This window comes from Anticarsia gemmatalis, chromosome 8 (genome assembly GCF_050436995.1).
Source record: "Anticarsia gemmatalis isolate Benzon Research Colony breed Stoneville strain chromosome 8, ilAntGemm2 primary, whole genome shotgun sequence".
Classification (NCBI taxonomy): Eukaryota; Metazoa; Arthropoda; class Insecta; order Lepidoptera; family Erebidae; genus Anticarsia; species Anticarsia gemmatalis.
The window spans coordinates 1197893-1222689 of record NC_134752.1 but is presented as its reverse complement, the minus strand read 5'-3'; the positions used below and the strand labels follow the sequence as shown (position 1 = coordinate 1222689).

At 36.2% G+C, this 24797-nt stretch overlaps 2 protein-coding genes across 2 annotated transcripts in view; both read left to right on the top strand.

Moving 5' to 3' along the window:
* The first annotated feature begins 99 nt into the window (after window positions 1-99).
* On the top strand, window positions 100-16927 carry LOC142974681 (transmembrane channel-like protein 7). The gene is made up of 15 exons (XM_076117145.1): window positions 100-186; window positions 1352-1484; window positions 5592-5763; window positions 6054-6201; window positions 6694-6933; window positions 7391-7539; window positions 8199-8349; window positions 9093-9331; window positions 10010-10124; window positions 10669-10778; window positions 11250-11442; window positions 11948-12042; window positions 12682-12840; window positions 13425-13558; window positions 14023-16927. Exons 2-15 carry the CDS (start codon window positions 1361-1363, stop codon window positions 14304-14306), a joined length of 2313 nt encoding a protein of 770 aa, XP_075973260.1. The 5' UTR covers window positions 100-186; window positions 1352-1360; the 3' UTR covers window positions 14307-16927.
* A 322-nt stretch (window positions 16928-17249) lies between these two features.
* Dnah3 (dynein heavy chain 3, axonemal) overlaps window positions 17250-24797 on the top strand; it is a 52685-nt gene continuing 45137 nt past the window's right edge. Inside the window, exons 1-14 of the mRNA XM_076117010.1 lie at window positions 17250-17323; window positions 17690-17905; window positions 18460-18573; window positions 18938-19135; window positions 19457-19598; window positions 19919-20057; window positions 20480-20655; window positions 21010-21213; window positions 21623-21859; window positions 22115-22202; window positions 22393-22600; window positions 23033-23247; window positions 23840-24030; window positions 24433-24617. Coding sequence (XP_075973125.1) covers window positions 17707-17905; window positions 18460-18573; window positions 18938-19135; window positions 19457-19598; window positions 19919-20057; window positions 20480-20655; window positions 21010-21213; window positions 21623-21859; window positions 22115-22202; window positions 22393-22600; window positions 23033-23247; window positions 23840-24030; window positions 24433-24617 — 2296 coding nt within the window. The 5' untranslated portion in view covers window positions 17250-17323; window positions 17690-17706. The remainder of the gene's footprint in view (window positions 17324-17689; window positions 17906-18459; window positions 18574-18937; window positions 19136-19456; window positions 19599-19918; window positions 20058-20479; window positions 20656-21009; window positions 21214-21622; window positions 21860-22114; window positions 22203-22392; window positions 22601-23032; window positions 23248-23839; window positions 24031-24432; window positions 24618-24797) is intronic.

Here is a 24797-nt window from a genome sequence, read left to right as displayed (position 1 = left end):
ATTACGACCTCTATTGTTACTTATTTATTTTCTTTGCCATCATACAGAGTGAAGGGTGATGATGACGTTCCGTTGTTTCATTTCATTCATTCGTTGCAAGGTCAATCAACTGACAGATTTGTCAAATAATCAAATTCTGTTATCCGTCATGTCAGTGTCAGGTTAATCAGAAAAACACACACGCAGGTATTTATTTACTATTTTATTTTGACTTATTGTATACGGTTTCTTGAAGAAAATACAAACCATTTGATTGAATAAGCAATAGCCATACAAAACCCACACTTTGTAGTCTATTGAAGTTACTATTTGTTTATCTTATTAAAATCTGAAACTTATGATTACCTATTTCAAAGCTTTGTGTGAAAAAAGAAGAGCGAAGATTGTATCAGGCGCGTTTCTTAGATACGAACTCATTAAGATTTAAGATATTAATAAAATAAGCTATGTCCTTCATTATTTATTAATCAAAATTGTACCTATTCATGACTCATGTCTGTACATTTTAGCATGAAAACCCATGATATTAAAACAATTAAGTACAGTTTGTTACTGTAAAACAAGAAAGTTATTTATTATTATTATGTGTATAGATAAACACTTTGTTTACATGATTAGATAGATATGGACAGAAACAAAAATACCAAAATGTGTTCTTATTTATAACTCATTTATATTTGTTTAATTGAACAATTCATAAATACAGCATGCTTAAGTAAGCCTGTGGGACATCTCTAGTAGACCTAACAACTTTATTTTTAATACTTCCTGAGAGTACCTTTATTGTATTGTCTTTAAGAAATTAAACTAAACAATAGGTTTTTCCAAACAATAGAGAAACATCAAAATACTTTTATTATCTTATCTTTAAACATTTCCTGACTAAATTTAATCTTTGATTATGATTAGTTTATATGGTTATTAATACATTGTTTTGATACAATAACTTCATTGTAATACCCAGTAAAGAATGGAGACATATGCCATCCATATCATATACTGTCAGTTCTAAAGGGGTTGTTGACCTCATTGAATATTTACTGACTTGTGTGCGTTGCTAGTGTAAGCCCCTCCAGATTTTCTATTCCATCAAACAGACATGCATAAAATCCCAATATTTTAGAAATAAATGCAGTTTTATTCTTTCACTCTTTACATCATTCAAAAACTTAAATAACTGGGTGATTTTGCGTTGTACTTATTTGTGTCTGATTTACTCTTTAGTATTTGGTCAGTTGGGAAATCTTCAACTGTATTCCCTTTCTCATTTCTCATGTCACCTATTTTTACAGCTAAATTACTTAATGATATCAAAAAGTAAGTTTTGATGAATATCATTGTTTTATTACAGCCAGTCATCATGGAGGAAGAGATTGAGGAGATGGAACAAAGACCTTCAAGTGTGCGGCGTACATTCACCATGAGGAACAATGCTGCAAGGCAGGTGGCTGTCAACTTCATGCCATCTAGACAACTACCATATAGTAAGTTTTATCATAATAAAAACTAACAAGCCGACTCGCCCTGTTTCACTTGCGTCACGAAAGAGAGAATATATCATAATATAGTCTTTTTTTTTAACTGGTGCTCTGCTCCTATTGGTCGCACCGTGATGTTATATAGCCTAAAGCCTTCCTCGATAAATGGTATATTCAACACAAAAATATTTTTTCATTCCGAACCAGTAGTTCTTGAGATTAGTGCATTCACACAAACAAACTCTTCAGCTTTATAAGTATAGATTGAAACAGACTCGCAACTATTATATAGGACTAACATTGTAAATGGTGAAATGTAGACGTATTTCATATATTTCTGCAAACATATTAAGGTATGATCAAGTATTCAAGTACCCAGTTAGGCTTTCTCAAACATCCTTACCATCCTCATTAATAACATACAAATAACATGGTTCCAGACACCCTAACGTCGGTAAAGTCCCATGATTGAATCATCCTAAAACAATTTCCTGGCTAGTTGCCTATGCATTTCCACAAATTACGATAAGCAGGAAGTTTTTATTATATTTCACATTTAGTTTATATTGTATTGTATTAGTCTAGTCGAGGCATGCGTCCCCTGTCATATGTAATTGTTTTAAAAGTTATTTTTTTTTGTTTTATCTTAAAACTCTTACTCTATGTTTTATCTTTACCCATTAAAATTGCTGTGCCTCATAAAAAATATGACAACAAGAGATGATATTATTGTGCCGTTTTAGAATTTTGTGTTCACCAACACTTTTGGCAATTCATATTTAGTTCGATAATATTTGATAAGTGATGCAGTAAAGGGCCAGTAACCCAGTTAAATTTAATAAGGGTTCATTACTCATTACCAAGGCGGTTGTTAACAACCACTAATTACTGTTAAGGTCTTTGCTGACCATAGTGTAATGTTGAGCTTTGGTGATTATTTGTGATTTATGTAGATATGTTTGAATATTTGTAATAATAAATTAAATTATAAAATATAGAAACTAAAAAGGAGAATGGGCACTTCTGGGCGGTCGGCGGCCATTAATGAAAGTAGTGTCAAATTAAAGTAATTATAACTAGGAACAATTTTTACTAAGAACGTTTCGCTGCAATTCTTTTAGGAAACAATATATTGACATGTAAATATAATAGAATTTCATACAACATAAAAACGATTATTTCGTGTCTGTAACGCATTTAACGTCGTGTAATAACGTTACATCTTCTTATTACGATTGCAATGCCATCAACATAAACAACAATCGTAACAATAGACAAAGAGCAGCATTCCAAAGTATCACCGGCGATCAGCCTTTTTTCTCGACGATTTTCCAAATCTGTCACAAGATGATCTTATTCTTTTTCACTTTGGGTACGTATGAAGTGAAGTTAGCTCGTAGTTATTATGCTATCTATCTATCTATTATATGGTTAACCTAGTGTCAAAGTTGTTCAAGCCACCCGAAAGGCCTTTGACATGGCTTAACGACTGTTATCTTAGTTGACAACTACCGGGACCGACTTTTTAAGTGCCCTCAGAAGCACGGAGACACCAAGCTCAAATACCACTATGCGGTCACCTATCTACAGAATGACCGCGCCAACGGCTGCTTGACCCACAGATCGTATACCGACCAGTGAGCGCAACTGGCTATGAACGCCTCGTTATTGAGCTGAGCATTCAAGACAGGCTTCTTCTAATAAGAAGAAGATCATGAACAACAGATAAGTCGTCTCAGTGAATAATATGTTATAGAAGAGCAAGATGTTCACTTCTTACGATATTTATGTATTTACTTGTTATGATTGTTCGAATATTAATAATGTATATATTTTTATGCAATATAAGAAATAGTACTTTTTATTGAATCTCCGAATATAAGCCAAAATATGTTCTTATACTATTAAATGTGCTCAAAAACAAAAATGTATTTTATTCGTCATATAAGTGCGTCGCGGCAATTAAACTTCTACATAGTAATTATAGGACCAAACTACATTAAAAAATACCAAAATCAAGTTTGGCCGCGGATCGCCCAGGCTCCATACTATTTTGCCCATTCTCCTTTATCAATAATACGAAAAATAAATAATAAAAGTGGTCACATGTAAATTCAGAAGCCCTGGACTTGAGTTGGTTTTAAATTTAATTGTAAGTGATGACTAGCCTATCCTATAGATAAAGTACCAGATAATGTAAATCTAAAAAGTTCTTTCTAAATACAGACGACAGCATTCCGTTAAATTCTTCTTTCCGTAAGAGACCGTAATATAAATTCGTCACTTATTGCATTAGTGTACCTTAGGTCTATATCAATTCATATAAAAAAACTTCATTCCGACCGGAACAAACAACAACAAATCCTTTTAAATTCAGGTAGAAAATATGCAAAAACCAATCAAGTTTCTTAATATAGGACACAAACATTCGACCACTGACGGCTTAGAACGCCGCTCGTGTCATTACACTGTAGTGAGCGATAACCTTTAACACTTGATTTAATAATTACAATTAGTAGTTCTATCCAGTGTCTGTTTTACCTTATACAGAAATACACATGTTATATTCAACTAGTTTATTTGTGTTTAAAAGCCAAATGTAATAACGACCATTTGATTTCAATTGACTATCGTGTACCTATTGTATATTCTTGACGATAGGTCAAATCTACAACCTGTACTTGGCTAGTGTGGTGTAAGATCTAAGACCTTGCTAATTTTGCAAGAGGATCCTTACCCAGTTATAGTGGGACATTAGAGTGTTCAATTTATTTTATTGTTGTTTATATCGGCTTATTATGTCTCTTTCATTTGGTATAAATAAGTTTTAATCAAAGTGGTTGTTAATACATTTAGTCTTGTACCTCTGGATATATTTTTGTAATAGTTTTCAAGTTAATGTGCAATGTGTTGTGAAACATGTTTGCCGATGATGATGAGGTCTTTGAATTAAAGACTATTAGAAGAGGTAAGTCCTTGAACGATATGTCTTACCACCTTTTATTAATTCTTGTTTACTTATTGGTAGTATTTTGACAGATATTTTCACGTGCCATTTTTTCTGTCACATTGTCTTTCAAGTGCTTCTTTCGTAACTACACCAGGGTTCATTACTTTTGAACAAGTATTATTTACGTAGAGATTAACAGATTTCAAAGTAGCAGGGACTTTATCTGCTGGATAGGTTCTTCTGCACTTATTCATAGGCCGTAAAGAAATCTGGTCCTGAACACGCTGAAAGCTTAAGATTAAGGAAGTGTTGGTAAAATTGGTCAGTAACCTTCCTTCCTTGCAATTGTTCCTGTTTTCTATCCTTGAAATAACACACAAAACCTATTGGATTATGAATTATTTCATTTACTTATTACCTTAACTGTATTGTATAAATATTTTTTCCTCCTCAACTAATAAGCCGAAATTCTAGCTCAAATCTGTACCTACACTACAAATGTCTCAAGCATATGAGCATATCAAAGAAACAATTTAACTGTTCGTTACAAACATAAAATCAACTGAAAAATTACTCTGACATAGTTGAAAGAAGACTAGACTGAAGATGAACGGCACTTACTACTTATTTTACTTTAGTCACAATCATCAAACATCTTGTTATACAAGATCGCTGGTTACGAAGACACATCTTATATGTGAACCGCGCAACTTCGCTTGCGTCACATAAGAGAGAAGGGGTGAAATTTTTCCCCGTTTTTGTAACATTTTTATTGGTACTCTGCTCCTATTGGTCGTAGCGTGATGATATATAGCCCATAGCCTTCCTCGATAAATGGGTTATCTAACACTGAAAGCTGAGATTAGCGCGTTCAAACAAACAAACAAACTCTTCAGCTTTATAATATAAGTATAGATAGCCGGGTAATAGGGGGCGTATGGCCAACTGAGCAAAGTGTGGAAATTGATAATATTAGCATAATTTGAATGTATTTACTATCTGATATTTACGTTATATACTTTTCAAACATTTTTAAGCGTATCACGACTCAAATGTCACGCTACCACCCTTAAACATCATAAGTTGCCTTAACTAAAACTCTAAATCTGCCGATGGAGAATAAATGCACATCAAAAGAAATACATTCATATTTTTTATCAAAGGTACTCTCCGTCTCCGTCGCAACAACTCAGAACACAATGCGTTGCTCGAGGAGGCTGGTGGAGCGGCCGACGCGCCTGACTCGGCCGACAAGCAAGCTGACATCATCGTCAGAGAGATGGAACAACACAAGAGACTTATGGAAAACGATCCTGTTGCTGAGGAGTTGAGGAGGTAAGGCAAGAATGGATCCAGTGTGAAAGGGCCCCAGGGCTTAGAACATATTGATAATCCTGATTGGTTGAGAAGTCAATGGCAACTGGTGATGAATGTATCTTTAGCTATGATTATAAATTATTTAACGTAATGGTAATGTGGACCTTGATTTAAACGTTGTGGCTCACAGAGACTAAGCAGCTCTTACGGGGAGAGCCAGTTGAGATGGTTTTTTCTGGTTTAAACAAAATCAAAACGATAGGTTTTTCGAATATAACAATGTTAACATATTTTTGCTATATTTTCAGGGAAGCCCTTAGAGACCTGCCGCAAGGTCTGACGATGAAGAGAAACGTCCGCGCCAAGCTATCAGCGTCTGTTAGTCTCAGGTCTAAAAGGAGACCCATATCCATGTACAAGAGAATGAAATACAGGATCAGTTTTGCTTTTAAAAGGGTACGTTTTCCTTTGCCTTCTCTTGACTATAAGTTTCATTTTGTTTGTTTCTTTTTAACTTTGGGATTCCTCTATAAAGTGTTTAAAGAGACAAGGAGTAAAATAATAATTTGAAGCGGTTTTATTTCCGGCATGAAACAGGCGACGCTTTACGGCACGTATCGTATTGTATGTTCTTATTTGTATGGTTTCAGGCCAAAATGTTGCCTACTGCAAGGCGTATTTATGTATTAGTAATGTGTACAAAATGTAAAAGCAATTACAATTAGGATAAAATTTAAAAAATATAAGCTTGATGCAACCTTGAAACTAGTTTAAAACTGTGAGGAATAAGAAAAAAATCTAAGTCTATCATTAAAATAAAGATCAAGAATATTAACGAATGAATGAATGTAACAATGCATTGCTTGAGGAGGCCGGTGAAGTGGCCGACTCGCCTGTAAGTTTTGCTCAGCCATACCTTGTATAATAACTCTATAAACTATTTTCTAGATGCGCGATCGTCTCCGTGACCTCATCTTCTCAGTCGAGCTGTGGTACGAAGCTATACGCAACATCGAGGGTCACTTCGGATCAGCAGTAGGCTCGTACTTCTACTTCCTACGCTGGCTGTTCTGCGTGGACCTGGTGCTGGCTACCCTCGTCATCGCCTTCGTGGTCATACCTCAAGCGCTGTATGATGAGGAGAAGGAACCTGTCAGGATTAGCTTCTTGGATTTTATTACTGGGAAGGTAGGTTTATTACATTGGAAAGAGAGATATTTTTTATTAGACTAGCGAAAGTTTAAGATGGGCCTTGGCCCAGGAATGTGTTTAGGGATGGAGGGTGTTTAGATTTTGTGGTAAGGTGACGTACGACCATGAAATGAGTGCGATATCGGGGAAGTGGTGTGAGGACTCTTGATTGTACCATATACAAATCTAACCCGATTTTTATTGTTCACCCTAACTCGAAGTCTGTAGCGCGATTTCCAACTAATATCGACAACCGATGAGAAGAAGAAATTCTGATCAGCGCCTCTAGCGGGTGTCGTAAAAACTATTTTTGCATTACATTTTAGATGTCAAACTCTCGATACTCGATAGTACCCTCTGTTAAGCATCGTGCTTTTGCAATATCTCAGTCCACTAATTGTTTAGTTTTGCTAGAGTATAAAATTTGAAGAAAATAAAATAACCTTGATTACAGGGTGGTCTAGAAGATTCCATGTTGTTTTACGGTCACTATCACGACGGCGACATATCGTCGCGAGGCAACTTGACGTACAACATGCCGTACGCGTATTTCTTCACTATGGTCTCCGTGTACATCACTTTCTTTGGAGTACTGTGTTATAGGTGAGTCGTGTATACTTTACCAAAATACTAACCCTTGTTATATGCGGTACCAATTATCTATAACTTATATTAGTCTTAAGAGTCACTGACCTTCCCAAAATGATTACCGTAACTCAGTATGTATAGTCATTATATAAATTGTAAAATACCGTACTAAATTGTGCGCTTAAATATTCCGAAATAAGTTTTGTTTGTAAAGATACTTGCGAATACCTGTACAGAGAGACACGGTGATTCTGCCTTATAATATTTTTGTGCAAAGTTATAACTATTCGTGACCTAAGACGATCACATACAAAATCATACGTATACATTGTTGCTCGTGCACGCCTAAAGCCGCGTCCACACTAAGCGAGCAGCCTGGCGAGGAAATACCTCGGTCTCGCTCATTTCGATTTTAAAGAAAAGAGACTGAGATATTGCCTCGCCAGGCTGCTCGCTTAGTGTGGTCGCGGCTTAATACACGCAGCACCCGAACACGTTGCACGTAACACAATATTTTCTATACAATTGCCAAGTTTAATCGCTTTAAATTGCATTCTCTGTACTAATAATCAAAACATATTTAGGTTTTATTGTATGAGGTTTCTCATAGTTCATAATGTTGTCATAACTAATTTATAATGATTATGTTTAAGTCTATGTTTGTTTGTTCACAGGACGGCTTATTCATATCGAGTGAACTTTATCGAGACATCAGGCGGCTTGAGTCACGTGTTCGCTAACAAAGTGTTCTGTGGGTGGGATTTTGGCGTCGTGTCGGCTCAAGCCGCCGCGCTTAATGCTAACAGTCTTTACAACGAATTTAAGGTACGTAGAATATTTATTGTTTACGTGCGAACTGGCCCGGCTTCGTCCGACTACCTACAATTTTATCCTGTTGATTCCATTCCCATAGGAATTTTGATCCCATCGATCCCATACACACTTTGTCCCGACAGTTACAAACATATAAAAAAAGGATTATCCAAGAATTATAGATTTCGATGATTCATTTTTATATAATATAGACTGTTATTGGAAGTTTTTATGAGTATTTCAGAGTCAATGACTAGTTGATATTTTCATAACTTTGAAACTCTCGCGTTGCATGTTTTATGTGTTTAAAATGCCTAACGTTTCGGCGACCATAAACGTTAGGCATTTAAGGTAAAATGCGTGCTCGCGTTAATTCCCGTATTCTATTATACATTAGTTGATATTTTTGTTATAAAACTTTGTGTAAAAGTCTTGTACATATTTAGGTCTTGTTCACGTATGTTTTGGCCTACAGAATTCAATTTAAGCTTAAGGCATAAATATTGAAATAATTTGGGTCTATAGTATGTATAGACCCAAATTATGTAAATTATGAAATGGTAAAGACTCTATACTGTTACGTGTTATTGTATTTGTTTTATGTAAAAAAATCCGGTTATTTATTTAAATACCAATGTTTTGTCCCAAATTTTTTGACTTACATTATCCTGTAGGGTTATTGAACTTTAAGATTCCTAGCCACTCTATCACCATTAGTGCACACATCGCTTTGTACTAAAAATGCATCTTCGCAGGAACTACTCAGCGAACAGAACAAGAACCAAGTATCTCTGACAACTTGGGCCAAGATAGGTCAGCGCGTGACCAACGTGGTGATGTCGGTGTTCGTGCTGGCGCTCATCGTGGGCGCCGAGTGCGCGCTGTGGCTGCTGCTGGGCGCCGCGCGCGGCACGCAGCACTGGGACCTGCTCGTCAGCGTGCTGCTCACCGCCGTGCTCACGCTCTGTCCGCTGCTGTTTCATGTTGTTGTCAAGTGAGTCTTTAGGCTGCGACTACGCTAGACGAACCAAGCCGAGTGGAGCACAAGTTTATTTAGTGTGGACTGACTTAAGAGCCGCGAACGACGGTGTTATTGGAAAAATTGAGCTCGTCTCATGCTCTGCTTGGTTCATCGTAGCGTAGACGCAGCTGTAGAAATTATCTGCTAGCGGACTGGCCCAGCTTCGTCCCGGTACAGTATAATTTTTATCCCGAGGGATTGTTGATCCAGTACAAATCTTGTCGTAACAGTTTCGAACATAATAAAAAAATGGTATTCAATTTTAACTTTTAAACTCTCGCGTTGCATGTTTAATGTATAATAGAATACGGGAATTAACGCGAACACGCATTTTACCTTAAAATGCCTAACGTTTCGGCGCAGGTTGCACTCGCCGTGGTTTTTTATTGCTTGCATGCCAAGAAAGTTATTTAACTTACTTTACTTTAAAGTCAATTTCTTGAAGGCATACAAGCATACACATACTTTGGCCAGCATGGTGGAATCTAGGGCTAATTCTTCCTCATTCGAGGGGACTCCTTTGTCCAGCAGTAAAATACAATGGGATATAAAAAACATTGTTGGACTGTTACCTTACGCATAGCCCAATATAGCAGTTGTTACGGCACTATGATAGAATGACTAAATAAGTGTTTTCTTGTTATTCCGCAGGTTAGAATTCTACAAGCCCCGTACAGCGTTATACGTGACTATAGCTAGAACTTGGCTGTTAGACATCGGTACTCTTATGTTACTGCTGGTCTTCTGGTCTCGCTCTGGAACCGAGGTATGGCTTTAAACCGCTTTTCACTTACGTTAATACACATGTCGTCTTAAATAATGTTCGCTGTTTAGTACCTATTTGATTTGTTAGCAAACGTAAAGTGATGAGTTACGTTACTAGCCTGTATCTACACTGTAATGCCCAATTTCATTTGTTGTCTTACGGTCATGTGAATCCTAGACCTAGTTTGAATCTCTTTAATCAATATCTTATCGCACGGCTCGGATCAATCTCATTATTCATTAATTTCCGCTCCTTAACGAAGAATCCGGATCGTCAACTATCAACATGTTAAGTCATCAATGAGTTACGCGGTGTAGCCTCGAAAGCATTGCAAAGAGATAGACAGACGTACTATCGCGTTTTAAATATTAGTAAGAATTGTTGACGTAAAAATTGTCTTCTATTACACAACACTAAAATAATAAACGTAGGTTCAGTATGTATATGAAATTGAGCATTACCACACTTGTACATATATACAAAATTGTAACATAAAGTTCACGGCTTGTTTTTCTCGCACAATTATTATATATTTTGTTTGCAGTGTTGGGAAACGTCGTTCGGTCAGGAGACGTACCGGCTGGTGTTGCTAGACGCGATCGTTTCATTGCTTGTGTTGCCACTCTTTGAGTTCACTAGGTCTTTTATACATAAGTGAGTTGCACAATGTTTTATTTTTTGTACAAAATTCAGTTTTTTTTTGTCATAAACAATTGCGTTGCCTTTTCCAGAAGTTTATATTTCGTTTAATTAATAATTTTGTTTTTTTATTACGGTAAGAAGTAAGGCACTGTATAGCACTTGACTTACCTAAGATACTAAAGTATCTTATTTTGTTTAGATACGTTCATTTTAAAATTAGCTGTTCAAAAAATTCACACCTAATATTTTATGCAACATTATGTTTGTATTGCTCGCTCTAGTCACTCTATGTATAAACTCATTAATGCACATATCAAAAAGTAAATTTGTCACCTAACTTTATAACAAAATATTACCTAATCTTCAAATTGTTTAAAAAAATATGTTGAAATATTTTTCAGTGTTGCTATAGCATACATAGATGTATAACATTAATTTATTTTGTGGTCCGAATTCTATTTTTTTTTACCTTTTTCTCTATAGATTCAGTCCATCATCAAGCGCACCTCAGTTCAACATCGCGTACAACTCGCTCACGCTGATCTACAACCAGGCCGTGCTGTGGTTCGGCATGCTGTTCTCCCCCCTCCTGGTGGTGGCCGTCACTCTCAAGTTCCTCGCACTCTTCTACCTCAAGCGGGAGTGCGCGCTCCGAGCGTGCCAGCCTGCTACTAAGGTATTATTTAATCATAGTAGTAGTATTGTAGCATAAATTTACCTATTTTTATTTTTTGCATGTTTATGTCATGCCTTCTTCAAATATTATTGAAATATGTTCAGCCTTTGACGTGAAAAAAAGATAGATAATTAAACCTATTTCTCATTTAAAGGTTTTTCTTGATCGTATGGTTAGTGGTCAACCTGGTGTCAAAGTTGTTCAAGCCGCACGCAGGCGTTTGATGTGGCTTAACGACTGGTATCTTAATTGACAACTACCGGGACCGACTTTTCACGTGCCCTCCGAAGCACGGAGACGCCCAGCTCAAATACCACTATGCGGTCACCCATCTATGGAATGACCGCTCCAAGATTTACTTAACTCACAAATAGTGTCTTAATAATCATCTCTATCTTGTTTTACCTTATATAGATACGCATTTTTAATATATTTTACTTGTATTGATAAATGTGCTATAATTAATAATTATGATGGGTAAATGAGCAATCGCTGATTGTTTCAGGTGTGGCGCGCTGCGCAAACGCAGACTATATTGTACATGTTTGTGACATTATCTATGTTTACAACGCTTTTCGGACTCGGATCATTGTTCTTTAGGTAAGACTTTTGTTGGATTTTATGGTAAAAAACAATATCTTTATCTATAACAGAATCAAACAAACAATATTCCGAAATAAACTAAGAAATAAAAAATCATCCCTTATTCCACCTTTTTTTTGCACTATAAAGTTTTAAGCGAATCTGTGTGATATATCAAATGCCTAAATACAACGTTTCACGGTATCTCTATAAATGACGAATTTTCATTCGCTATTTCAACCTTTTCCACCCTTCTTTTCCGGAATTGAAATGAGACCACATGGCATACATTTGCTTTAAAAAAAAAAAGGAAAATCTAAATTGGTCCACTCAGTAATAAGTTATGAGGTAACAAACAGAAAAAAACACCCATAACTTTTAAACTCTCGCACTGCATGTTTAATATATAATACGGGAAACGCGAACACGCATTCTACATTAAAATGCTTCAATTCAATATTTTAAGTTAGAATACATGTTCGCGTTAATTCCCGTATCCTATTATATAAAAAAAAATACTGTCGAATTGAGAACTTCCTCCTTTTCTGCATACCAACGTCGGAATATAGCAACAAACGCAACCACTTGTTGCTATATTCCGACGTATATTGTTAACTAAGCAGTACTTTATAGTAATAAAGCTATGTATTGTCGCAGAACATCATCGCACGCGTGCGGTCCGTTCCGTCAGTTCGAGTTCGTGTACTCCGTGGTGAGCCAGGGCGTGCTGCAGCTGCAGGAGCGGCACACGGCGCGCGCCATACTCGGCTTCCTTGTCCGACCTGGCGTTATTGCCTTCGTTATGCTGTCTTTATGGTAAATAACTAACACACTTTACAGTACAAAATCAACTACGTACTATGATGATGATTAAATAGTACTGCAGATTATTCACAGAAGAACCATCAAGAAACTGTTTACAGCTGCGTATAAGCTGAATAAATATAGGGACAAAGGTTCAAAATGTCACAAACTTGCATCAAGAAGTGCTGTAATGTATGTAAAATGTATGTGTTGAGTATAAGTCAATATGCAAATTTAATAAATACTAGCGGTCTAGCCCAGCTTCGTCCGGGTGTATAGTACAATTTTATCCCGTTGATTCCCTTTCCACGGGAATTTTGATCCCGTCGATTCCATACGGCAGTTTCCGACAGTTTAAAAAAAACACACCGGCACACTTTAAAAAAATCTAATTTAGTTCAGTTGTTCAACATTGCGCGTGTATACATTTTAGTGATTGATTTTTATTGAATAGATTTCCTAAATAAAGGTCTATAAGACTACAAACTTGACGACATCTATTACTTAAAACTTTGAAAAGTTAGCTAATATCGCCATAAGATAACCTGCACATTGAAATAACAAACAAATGTAATATTGTATACTTTTTTCCTCAGTGTGGCAGTGTACTACATGCGTGCTAAGGCCCTCGCACAGAACTCGATGGTGGGAATACTGCGGCACATGTTGGTGCTGCAAGCTAAAGACAAGGACTTCCTACTCAATGCTATCTCTAAAGTGTCTAATGGAGGTCAGTTACAATAAAAAATCTTATTCAAACAAAAAAAAACTCCAAGAGTTTAAAATAAGTTCTCATCTCCATTTTCAAAATGTTGTTGGGCATTTTAGTCAAGATTATGTGAATTACTTTAGATTACTTGCGAAGTTTATTTATCCTCCTTAGCGTTACTACTCATTAGTGAAAATTATACTATAATCAGGCCATTACAAACGTGCTAATTACGTCATAATCAAAAGATTGAAATGAATGAGACAATGTGTAAGTGCGAGCGAGAGACTCCGAAAGAATGACATGACTTGGATCGCACGTTTGAAATAGCCCAAGAATAGCACTTGCCGATTTTGGTTTAAAATCCCTTAGGATCCCCGTTATTTTAGGATCTTCAACTTTCTCTATGCGAAATTCCTCCGTGCAGCAATAGACAGACATACATAGTTTCACAGGTATGTGATCTACCATATTTCTTCTTCCAGAATGGCTATACAGTCCAAAACCAAACGACGAAGGTCCAGACAGTCACACATGGAAGTACCTCCGGGAGGTCCGGAAGCCTTCCAACTCCGGCTTCCATTTCGATGCCTCCCGACTCAGTCACTCAATGATGGAGGGCAGACCGCGGTCTTATGCCAAAGAGAACAGGTCCTCGGGCTACATGGAGAAGAAACCAGAGGACGGAGACACTGACAGCTCGTTCAGCTGGCAAGGTTCTAGTAATTACTTGAATAAGAGCGAGGAAGGTGATCGACAGTGGATTTGATGAGTCTTCCGTTTATAAAGTTATAGGATAGTATGGCAAGTTAGATATATTGATATGTTTATTATGATACTGATGGCAAAGCCCCAATGATCTCCATTTTTCCCGATCTTTCGCTATCATAGTCCTAGTGCTTTCGAGGTCAATTTCGTCGCCTAATTTTTTTTAAACCCGTTACTGTCCCACTTGTCTGCTGGGCAAGGGACTCCTCCCAAACGAGGGAGGGATTAGACCTTGAGTCTAAATTGATATGGATTAGTATACAATCGATACTTAATATAATAATAATAATTAATCATAATAAATATATCACTGAAAAAACCTGCGCGAACGTTTAAGAATAGTTCTTAAAAAGATACACGGTTTAACACAGTTTGAAGTTTATGATACGTACTTTTACCCGTGGCTTCGTCCTCAGGGACTTGTATGAACGCTTACCGTTAGTCCTTTTTCGAGGCTTTTTCTAATCAACAGCTTTGCCATGAAGTATAAGGAACAGATTAACGTTGAAATTTTAAGGTGACTTTTTAAATGAGTTACTGTACTTGCCATATTGTCATATTAGTATTATATTCTTGCTAAGAGTGAGATAGGTGTATGTGTGATATCTTTTGTCCCAACAGTGGGCAAAACGTCTTCCTATATTTATCTAAGAACTTTCTCTGCTCAATGTTTTTATAAAAATGTTAGATGCAATTCTATTTATTTGGTTTTAAACTCGACTTCGGCGCAGTGCAATTTAGAAAGCATAAAATAGTATGAAATTTTTGTCTAATCAAAAAAAATATTTCTGTCTAGCAGGGACTTTTACAAACATAAAATTTATTAATATGTAATTACTCTCAAGAAGTAATTTAAATTTTGGTAGATTCAGTAAACTTTAATCGACTTATAATATAGTTTTGTCATAATGTCAAAATAGTATCTTTGTCAATATTGATACTTACATGAAATGAAAAGATTTATACTTTGCAAAATTAGAAAACCTTTATAATAATATGTTTGTGCCAAATGAATTCTTTTCAGTATTATATTTCAACTATAACAATCGTAGTTTTTCTAAAGCTTTATAACATTAGCATTTATTGTGACATAGTCAATAGACTGGTTGTGATACGTGAATTTCTATCGGACCTCTCGCTCGCACTCAGGGCGAATTATACGTGCGAAAACGAGAGAATCCGATTCTTATAATACTTTTCTATTGTGTCAATGATGTGGTTGTGTGGTTTAATACATAATATTATTATATAATAAATAATAGAATAAGATAGACCTATTGAAATAATTGTAACAAATGACTTCTAAAGAACTTTTTATGGCAAAGTCAGTTAAATTACGTGAATTTAATAATTTTTCACTTGCCAAAATGGATCAAATTTCTATACAAAACTAATAAAATTGTATTGGTTACTTGTAGATTAGTCCTTCAGTTCTAACCTAATTAATTTATTTCCTAACATAAATGTAATCTAGCATATACCAGCATGCACGTAATACGTATGTGCGTGCTCATAATATATGCTAGATTAATATAATAAATGTTTTTGATATAAGCATGCACGCATAAATGTATGTGCATGCATGTTTGTATCACCCTATGTTTCTCTCTATAAAAAATATGTCTATACATTCATAACAAATTTAAAATTCTGCTTCTTTTATTCAAAGTTCATTTTATATTATTCTTAGCCAACAGAGTACTAATATAAGAAATATAATAATTAATATAAGCATAATATGTAACTGTTGTAATAATTGTGTACTATGGTGCTATATGCATTTATTTAACATATTGTATATTGTGATAAAAATAGTATTTGAAAATAATAATTTACTACTAAATGTTTTATCCACTCTCATGCGATTGTTCTTGCATTTTCGATTGATGTAATGAAATAAGGATACATCTTGATGCGCTTTTATGGTCACGGTACATTTTTTAAAAATTATTCAGTAGTTTTGTGTAAAAGAGTAACAAACATACATGAATACCAAGATTGTCGTTTATATTTTGAAAGACCAACGCAAACTAGCAAATACTCGGCCAAAATAATGAGAAATAAATCAATTTAAAATAAATTTTAACTCCTATGACGTATGGTTTAAAACATAGTAGCAAGACGACGTGCCGGGACTCACGTTATGAGGACCTTTGACATGCCGTTTTAATCCATATGTTAAAAGTGTTAAGGTCTATTTTTAATTGAAATATTTCTCAATATCTTCGCCGAGTTTCCGCTGGTTGGACCTAAGACGACAAAAATTGCATGAGAACTTTTGTTTTTTGTTTACATTATTAATGCATTTTAATGACAACAGCGCATGAGTGTAGATATGTCAACGTTTTATTTCGTACCTTTTTTTATTATTTAGTTGATTTTATGTTCCTATTTCTACAAACCAGAGATTATGAAGTATTATAATGAAATAAATCTTGCGGTAATTTCGATGAATTTATATTTTATATTGAATTATAACTCGTACAAGGAAATCAATGTATCAGAGATAAATAAAAATGTTTTTGATGAATTATTTATAAGCATTTTATATTTGTATCGCATTTATGTGATGAAGGTATTTGTGGATGGAATTTTATAATAAATTAATAATTATTATTTGTAGTTTGTTGTTTTATTATTCTTTTGTGTGCCTAACTCAATAAACTAGAACCTACACCTTGCTTGAAACAAAACGAAAGGAAACGATTACACACATATTATAATGCGCAATGTAAACCTAAGGCTACTAATAGTGTGCAATATTATCGTTGTCTATAAGCAGACATACAGTAATTATAAAAATTTCACCTTTTTTCTGGAACCTCCTTTTTCTATTATTACCGGCCAGGCACTCACGTGGCATTAGTAGATGACATATCGGTTGCCACGACAACGCGTCCTTAGCAACGTTTATTTATCTAGTGACAGGGTACTACATAATATAATTTATTTTTCATTTAGTTACAAATAATAGTATTATATTATTTAGATAGTGTGTAAAGATCTTAGTGTATAAAGGTAAGTTTCTACGTTACAAACTAAAGTAATTTCCATAATAGAAATCAGTATCTACAGCAGTTTTTTTCTTCAAAACTGCGCGAAACTATTTGCTTGCATTAAAAAACTTGTATTTTGTGGATAGTACTTAATTGTAAAAAATTCACTATTGTTGGGACTGGCATGTTTAATCGCGAAACGTGCATGTATCCGCCTACGTCTTAGGGTATAACAGGCGTGATATAAGGTGGGTATAAGTATACTCTACAAGCACTGAATAGAGACGAGTATACAAGACAACGTAATATAATATACAATATATACTTTAAATAATCATAGGTACCTCAAACAAACCAAAACAATTCAGCATTTTCATGCATATTTTAGAAACCCATGAATAAAACATGGCAAGCGGCGACTCCAAACGTAAAAAAGTCGTTAAGAAGCGGCCATTGCCATCAGACACCGTACTATGTCCATCCCGGTTCATTGCACCGGCGAGGAAGCCGAAGACCTTGCCGTGGATGCCCAGGGCTGGCTACGATGAAGAAGTAGGCAGGGATAGCGAACTGCTAAGAGCTGCCAAGAACTTTTACCCTGAAGGTATGCTATAATTATGTCAGTATGTAGGAAGTAAAAAGGTTTAAGTTTTTACTGTTGGGAAGTATGAAATATCTAGATAAAGTAGACTGTGCTGGGATTGTGGTGGAAAAATATTCAAAGGGTGATGGTTAGGATTTTAACCATACTTACTCTCACCATGTGGTTCGTTATAATTTCAACTTTAAAAAGTGATGCAGCGGGCGTGCATAGCGAACATATTAGCGAAGACTTCTGCCACAACAGCGTCTGCTGTTGAATTTTCTTTACAGATCGAAACCCGAATATCAATGTTTGGCTCTAAATTCAATAGGAATACGTGACTATCAGTCGCACCCATTGCAGGTTGAAAATCGCGTAGAAAGTAATTGTAGGTAGATGCATAAAAGTCACGACCCGATGTTTTTCCAATTGTAGCCTGACAATAATACAATATCACATTTGAATTGTTTTGACTTTTAGCGTAGTTATCTGCTAAATATAAAGTTTATTGTCTATGTTATTTTTGATAGTATCTTCAGTTGTTTTATATATATTTTTTAACTGTAACATCGTAGGAGAAAACGACGGTGGTTGCAGCGAGTTCCCGCCATTGATGCAAGGCAGGTCTTGGACGCGAGGAGTGCCGTACCGTGACAGTTTTGAACACACCAAACCTTCTAACTCTATTGGTAAAATTTTTCTTCTTAAAGTTTGAAATATCCTACTAACACTAGTAGCAGTATACAAACGGGTGAAGCGACACCGTCACTCGCCATATTGTACTTTGATTGTTAACTGTGTATTCGATCGTCGTCTAAAGTGAGTACTTTTTTTATTTTTACTGATCTAATACAACCAGTCTATGAATTTCATAATAGGCAGTCGCATAGGTACCCCGCTGAACTACTTCTACTGTTACTATTCTGTTCTAATCATTACTTTACGTTTGCGTTACTTTGAAACAAATTGCCAAGGGAAAAACTAGCGTCTTATTTTAGCAAGCAAAATGCATTTTAATTATACGAAAGTTTTTAAAACAAAATTCTAATACAGGTAACGCCTACACTCCGGCAACAAAAACGATGCGTCTGATCAACATGCCGCCGAAACGTCGCGTGCCTCCTCAGCTGTACGGACCTCTAGGACCCAACGGAGAAACGCAGTTCCCGCCACTCAAGCCCTGGGCTGAAAGAGAGCAGGAACGACTGGAAAATATTGAGAAAGAGAGGAATAAACTTAAGCTGCAGAAAGGTAACTTACGTATCTTATTAGTAACTTAAGATAAGGTTTTGAAGGTAATAAATTAATACTTGAAGGTGTGCAATGATGACATTGAAGATGACTAGGAGAGGAAGTGAAAGAAGTATGTTAAGCAGAGATATTTTATTCTCAACATGATAGGGCATTTATTATAATCGTTTTGCTGTTTCCTCCTTTTAAGCTTGCTGATTAATGCAGTCAACATGCTATCTTTCTTTACATTGAATGTTTAACATATCATTATAGCATTTAAGGCAAAAAATATCAATTCACTTACAAAATTTTATATGAATATAAAAAAAATATACCTAGGTCTCGTAAGACTAGAAGATCTTGTATCTGGAGAATACAACAGAAAGAAGGCGGCAGAAGCAGAAGCGAAGAGGCAACGTATTGAGAAGAGACGACAAGCAAAAATTGCTGCCGAACAAGCTGCCGTCATTGCGCTGAAAAAGTAAAGTGTTTCTTTATTAATTTCTTTTTGGTTTTACAATAATTATTTTTCTTTTGTTATGTTACTTGGGTTGATTGAAAGTTAAATAATAATACGCTCTGTTTTAAATGTCTAAGGGACTCAAAAGTAGATAGTAAGTAATACTAAAAGGGACTTTTTAAACAAGTGGGTAGTTAGATAAATTTTTTGACTGTTGAGTATGTTTGTATAAATAAGAATGGAACATTATTATTTTACAGTGGATCTATACTATCCAAATATAATATTTTCGACGCAAGAAACTTAAAATTATCTTGATTTCTTATTTATTATTTTTCAAGGCACCTTGAAAAGTTAGAGTTCGAATTACCTCGTGACCCTGACCAGCAGAAGGAAGAGATGTTAAAAGTCACTGAGCGGGAACACTACATGCCTATACACAAGGACGATCTCGCCAGGATTGAGTTCTATTTGACAAAGGTTAGAAGAATCTTATTTGAGTCAGTTATTTAATGTGTAATAGGCCAGTGTTAATTTCTAGAAAACATGACAGATTTAAAATGATTGCCTAAACTAAATCAACGAGAGAGCTGGCCGAGCTGGCCAAGTGCGGGTTGGGGATTTTGCATACCTTCAAGAAATTTACAAATTTAGGTATGTAGGCATGCAAGGTTTTCACGATGTTTTCCTCCGCCGTTTGAACAAGGGATATAAAATTATTAATAATACACCCATAACTTCGATAAGTCAATGGTGTGTTGCCTCGGGTTCTAACCATTGACCATTTGCAGGAAAGGTTGGCGTGTGCGGGGAAATTTAAGATTTCTCTTCTGTAAAATTTCATATGACACTCTTACTACTATTTTGGTTCTGATTCACATTATAATTTATTTATTTCTTAGGCAATAGTCAACCAGCACATCCCAGACTTCCCAGTAGAGCTGTACAAACGAGCGAAGAAAGAAGTAGACAAGCAGACAATCGCCATCAAGAGACGCCTTCTCATTCTCACTTACCAGGCCTGCGTGAGACAGAGCGAGGCAGACATACGAGATTTCTTTGTTATGGCAATGAAGAGGTAAAAGTATCTCATTTTTGGGTTACAGCACATTAAAGATAAGATATTTGATTGTGTTCAAAACCTTTTGTGCAAGAAAATTTTGAGAAGTGCACAGTAACAATATTGTTAATACAGACATGGATCAATGAACACACACTTGCCAAGATTCCTACAAACTTATTTTGCTTAATATACATTCATATACCTTGTCATAGAGGACCACTGGACAAATATTTTTTCGGTGCCATATAATCGACATCATCTGTTTGTGTCTTTTTAGAACGCCTTCTTGATTACTTCCGCACAGTTAATTTAATTTGTCAGTCTTTATTCATTTAATGCACAGTGTTGAAAATATATTTTCCTTCCTAGATGTATTCTAACATACGTGCTCGAAGACCCTAGAGAGCGAGAACGGCTGAAGATCGCATTTATCCCTCCATTATGGCCGGCACATTTTGTGAGGGCCCCAGTACCGTGGCACACGACACTGGTGAAGGCTAAAGAGGCGATGTGGTATCGGTACTATGAAGGAAACCCTGTGCTTATTGAGTTGAGGAGAATGTGGCATGAGAGGTAAGGCCTGTTGCTTATTTTATCATTTAAATATTGGGAATTCGTTCACGATATCATTGGAAACATGATTAAGTAGATTTTGTAAAAATGTATATGTGCTGACTAAATAACTGTTTGATAGTCGTAAAAGTAATAATAATGATACGAATATTTTTTTTCTAACTATATCACGAAGAATTTAGGAATCTAAATTGAAAAATATTGTCTTTGTCGTAGAAGCAAGTGATTATATTCAATTATTATGATACTAGCTATACAGCGTAATGTCATTTTTCATGGGCACGCAGCATACTAATTTTATTTGTTGCATGTTCAAGTTTTGAAGTACCAAAATGACAAGTTAAAACAGGTTTTGGTTGAGGTGTCCGAAGGGCAACGATCTTAGAGGTTTACTCCTACTACCTTTCAGATACCAAAACATGTTCATCTGCGACATGCAAAAAATGCAAGCCACAGTCCCCTTCCCGCAATACCCGCAAGAATTCACTGAGAACCTCACCAGACTGTGCGAGGAGACGAAGAAGGAGCTGCAGGATAACTGGCTGATAGACGTCGCTGATACTATGGTGAAGATGAGGAAGCATTGGTCGGTGTATGTGGCTATGAAGAGACGAGAGTCTACGTTTCAAGTTGAACAGTTCTTTAGGTAATTTGAAGCTGTAGCGCTATTTTTTCAGTTGGTACTATCGACTAGATTTGACTGCTTTTGTGTCCCCCCGCTGTCCACAATGGATTGCACAAGACCAACTGCAGGTGTTTAGGGATATGAGGGATACCTTTTCTTAGTAGCGGGGCATTTGAAAATAGTTCTTGCGGAATACGTAAGGGGCGCTGACTGGTTTGTCGACAGGCGATGGTCACTTGATAGTCACAATAAAGTCTTTAAACGTTTTTTTTTCAGATGCATTCATTCGTTGATGTCAAAGCAAGTTCGAGACCTAGTTGAAAGGAGCGTCTACCACTTCGCTGAACATTTCTCTTATTATTTTGTAAGTTACAAGATATAATTCTTTCCATGTATTATCTACAAAAAATAAGGCCATTTATTTGCAGCAACAAAAAATACAACAGTTTTCCTGAATTTTAAGCCGTACTTAACCCTCAAGGTAGAAGGAAAGTCTTAACGTACCCCATTTTCTAGAAGAAAAATCCCACTAAAATCCGTAATTCCTTCTCCAGGAAGGCAACGACTACGAAGGCGCCTACCGCGACTACATGTTCATCAAGCGTCCCCTCATCCGCATCAAGGTCCTGGGCCAGCCCGGCACCAACAACCTCTCCTTCGAGCCGACCCTCATTCAGATGAAGGACTACATCATCAAGTGGTTTGAGACCATCATCAATGTCAACTATCAGCTGCCCAGTGTTGACCAGATTATGTATCCTGGTAAGGGAATATAGAACTTCGACCCATGCGTATATTGTGATAAATTTGAAAATGTGACTGTTTGTATGCGCCGCTTTCATGTTAAAAAGGTTGAATCGATTTTGATTCACTTTAGTAAGATAGTTAATTACATGCTGGGATAAACCTACCTACCGTGAGTGGAGTAAAATAGAATTAGATAATTAAACATCAACTGCATATGTATTACTTAACTTCTATCTTCATAGTTACTTGCATTTACCTGTCATTAAACGCGCAGTGAGTTTAGTGAACCTTTGAAAATCTTCTTTCGTTATCTTTATTGATTTATGTGTTTAAACTGCCCCGGGTGCTTCATTTGTAGGCACTGGCTGTTTCCAATTTTTAAAATCAAAGGCTTGATAGACTTTGACATTAGGTTATGTACAAGATAATTTCAATATTATTTCTCAGCTGTAAATCGTCCAAAGCCGTACTTGCTCGGCGTATCTCCCGACGAGGCCTACATGAAGGACATCACGGAGAAGACCCTGCACTACTTCGGTATCAACCGAGCTGGTCCCAAGAACTTCCTTAGCAGTTACAATGACTACTTCTATATCCTCAATGGAGAAGCTAAGCAGGAGTTGTTGAGATTCTTTGCTATGGAACCAGCTCCATACTTGAAGGTATGGATTTAGTTATCGTTTAAAAGCTTTTGTTCTACGAGAGCCAAAAACGACGTCAACCGTATTCATAAAGGTTATTTGTGTTAAATTCTTTGTATTTGCATCGTTCCGTCGCTAACTTTACTTACTGTTAGGAGTATACACACCTAAATAGTCGACCACGAGCTTGAAGTTGGCGACAGTTTATGAAGGTTCCGTGTCCAAAGGGTAAAAACGGGTCCCTTTCACTGACACTTCGCTGTCTCTCTGTCTCGCTCTCACAAGGCTGTATATTTATTTATTTATTTCAGACTTTATATACAGGGCTGTATAAAGGCGGACTTAATGCCAGGGGCATTTTCTGCCAGTCTACCTTGGGGTGATTCAGAGATTTTTATGTAGGTGTTAAAAAGAGGAAGGAGAGTGAGAGAGTGAAACATGATAATTTGACAGTTGAAATTTAAACAGATTATATATTTCTATATAACATCACAATTATAATGTTCGCTATAACAATAAATACAAAAAAAAATGCTAAAATAAATGTTTAAGGCTGCTCCCATATCACAAACGTAATTTGCAACCGTTTTAATAACAAGTCTCTCGTCTCCAGGACTACTCAGCCCGTATCTACATGTACGAAGAGCTCCGCGACGAGGTGTTGTTCCTTCGCCGAGACATTCCGCTAAACATGGTGATGCTGGACTGTGGGCCCATCAATGATACGCTCTGGGAGATCGTGGACGGACTCCGACAGTACATTGTTGATCATTTTATTGCTGTTAATAGGAAGTGGAACAGAGCGTGAGTTTATTTATTTATTGGAAGTATGTTTTGTGAAGCAAGATCTTGCTAAAAGAGTCACATTATGATAGATATTTTTAGCAGATGATTTTGAGCAGAACTAAAGAATATCTACGAACGTAAATGATTTCAGGGGCTGAATGTGAAACAATTTCAGAATATTATTCTTACGAATTCTTAAAGAAAAAAAATAGTTGTATCGTTTTTTTAACGGCCAAGTTAACAGGTTACTGGTTAAGGATCTTTAAAGTTACGTATCTCCAGACATTTAAAGTGTTAAAAGTCCAAAAAGCTGAAACTGGTTATTTTGTCTAGCCCTAGAATCAATCCCGAGATTCTGCGATAAGACCAACTAAATCAACTAACATGAATGTGATCTTTTGACACAATTTTTACCTGCAGCATCTGCAACGTATACGAAGAGATGGCAGCACGAGCATCAGAGAGTCCTGAGACCACAGCTCAGTTGGTAGAGCTGATCAACTTCATACAGGAGAGCCGAGACTGCGCCATGTTTGACCTCAAAGAGAAGTCGCGCACCACCGCCGAGTATGTGCTGTTTCTGATGCAGCATGCGCATCTTATATGTAAGAGTTTTATTATTTACTAGCTGACCCGCGCAACTTCGCTTGCGTCCAATAAGAGAGAATGGGTGAAATTTTTCCGCGTTTTTGTAACATTTTTTACTGGTACTCTGTTCCTTTTGGTCGTAGCGTGATGATATATAGCCTATGTCCTTTCTCGGGTATCAAAGTATCTCCATACCA

Coding starts and splice junctions, on each gene's coding strand:
- LOC142974681 (XM_076117145.1), top strand. CDS start 1,361: ATGGAGGAAGAGATTGAGGAGATGGAACAAAGACCTTCAAGTGTGCGG. Junction 6,934..7,390: donor TGGATTTTATTACTGGGAAG/GTAGGTTTATTA, acceptor CCTTGATTACAG/GGTGGTCTAGAAGATTCCAT. Junction 11,443..11,947: donor CGTGCCAGCCTGCTACTAAG/GTATTATTTAAT, acceptor TGATTGTTTCAG/GTGTGGCGCGCTGCGCAAAC.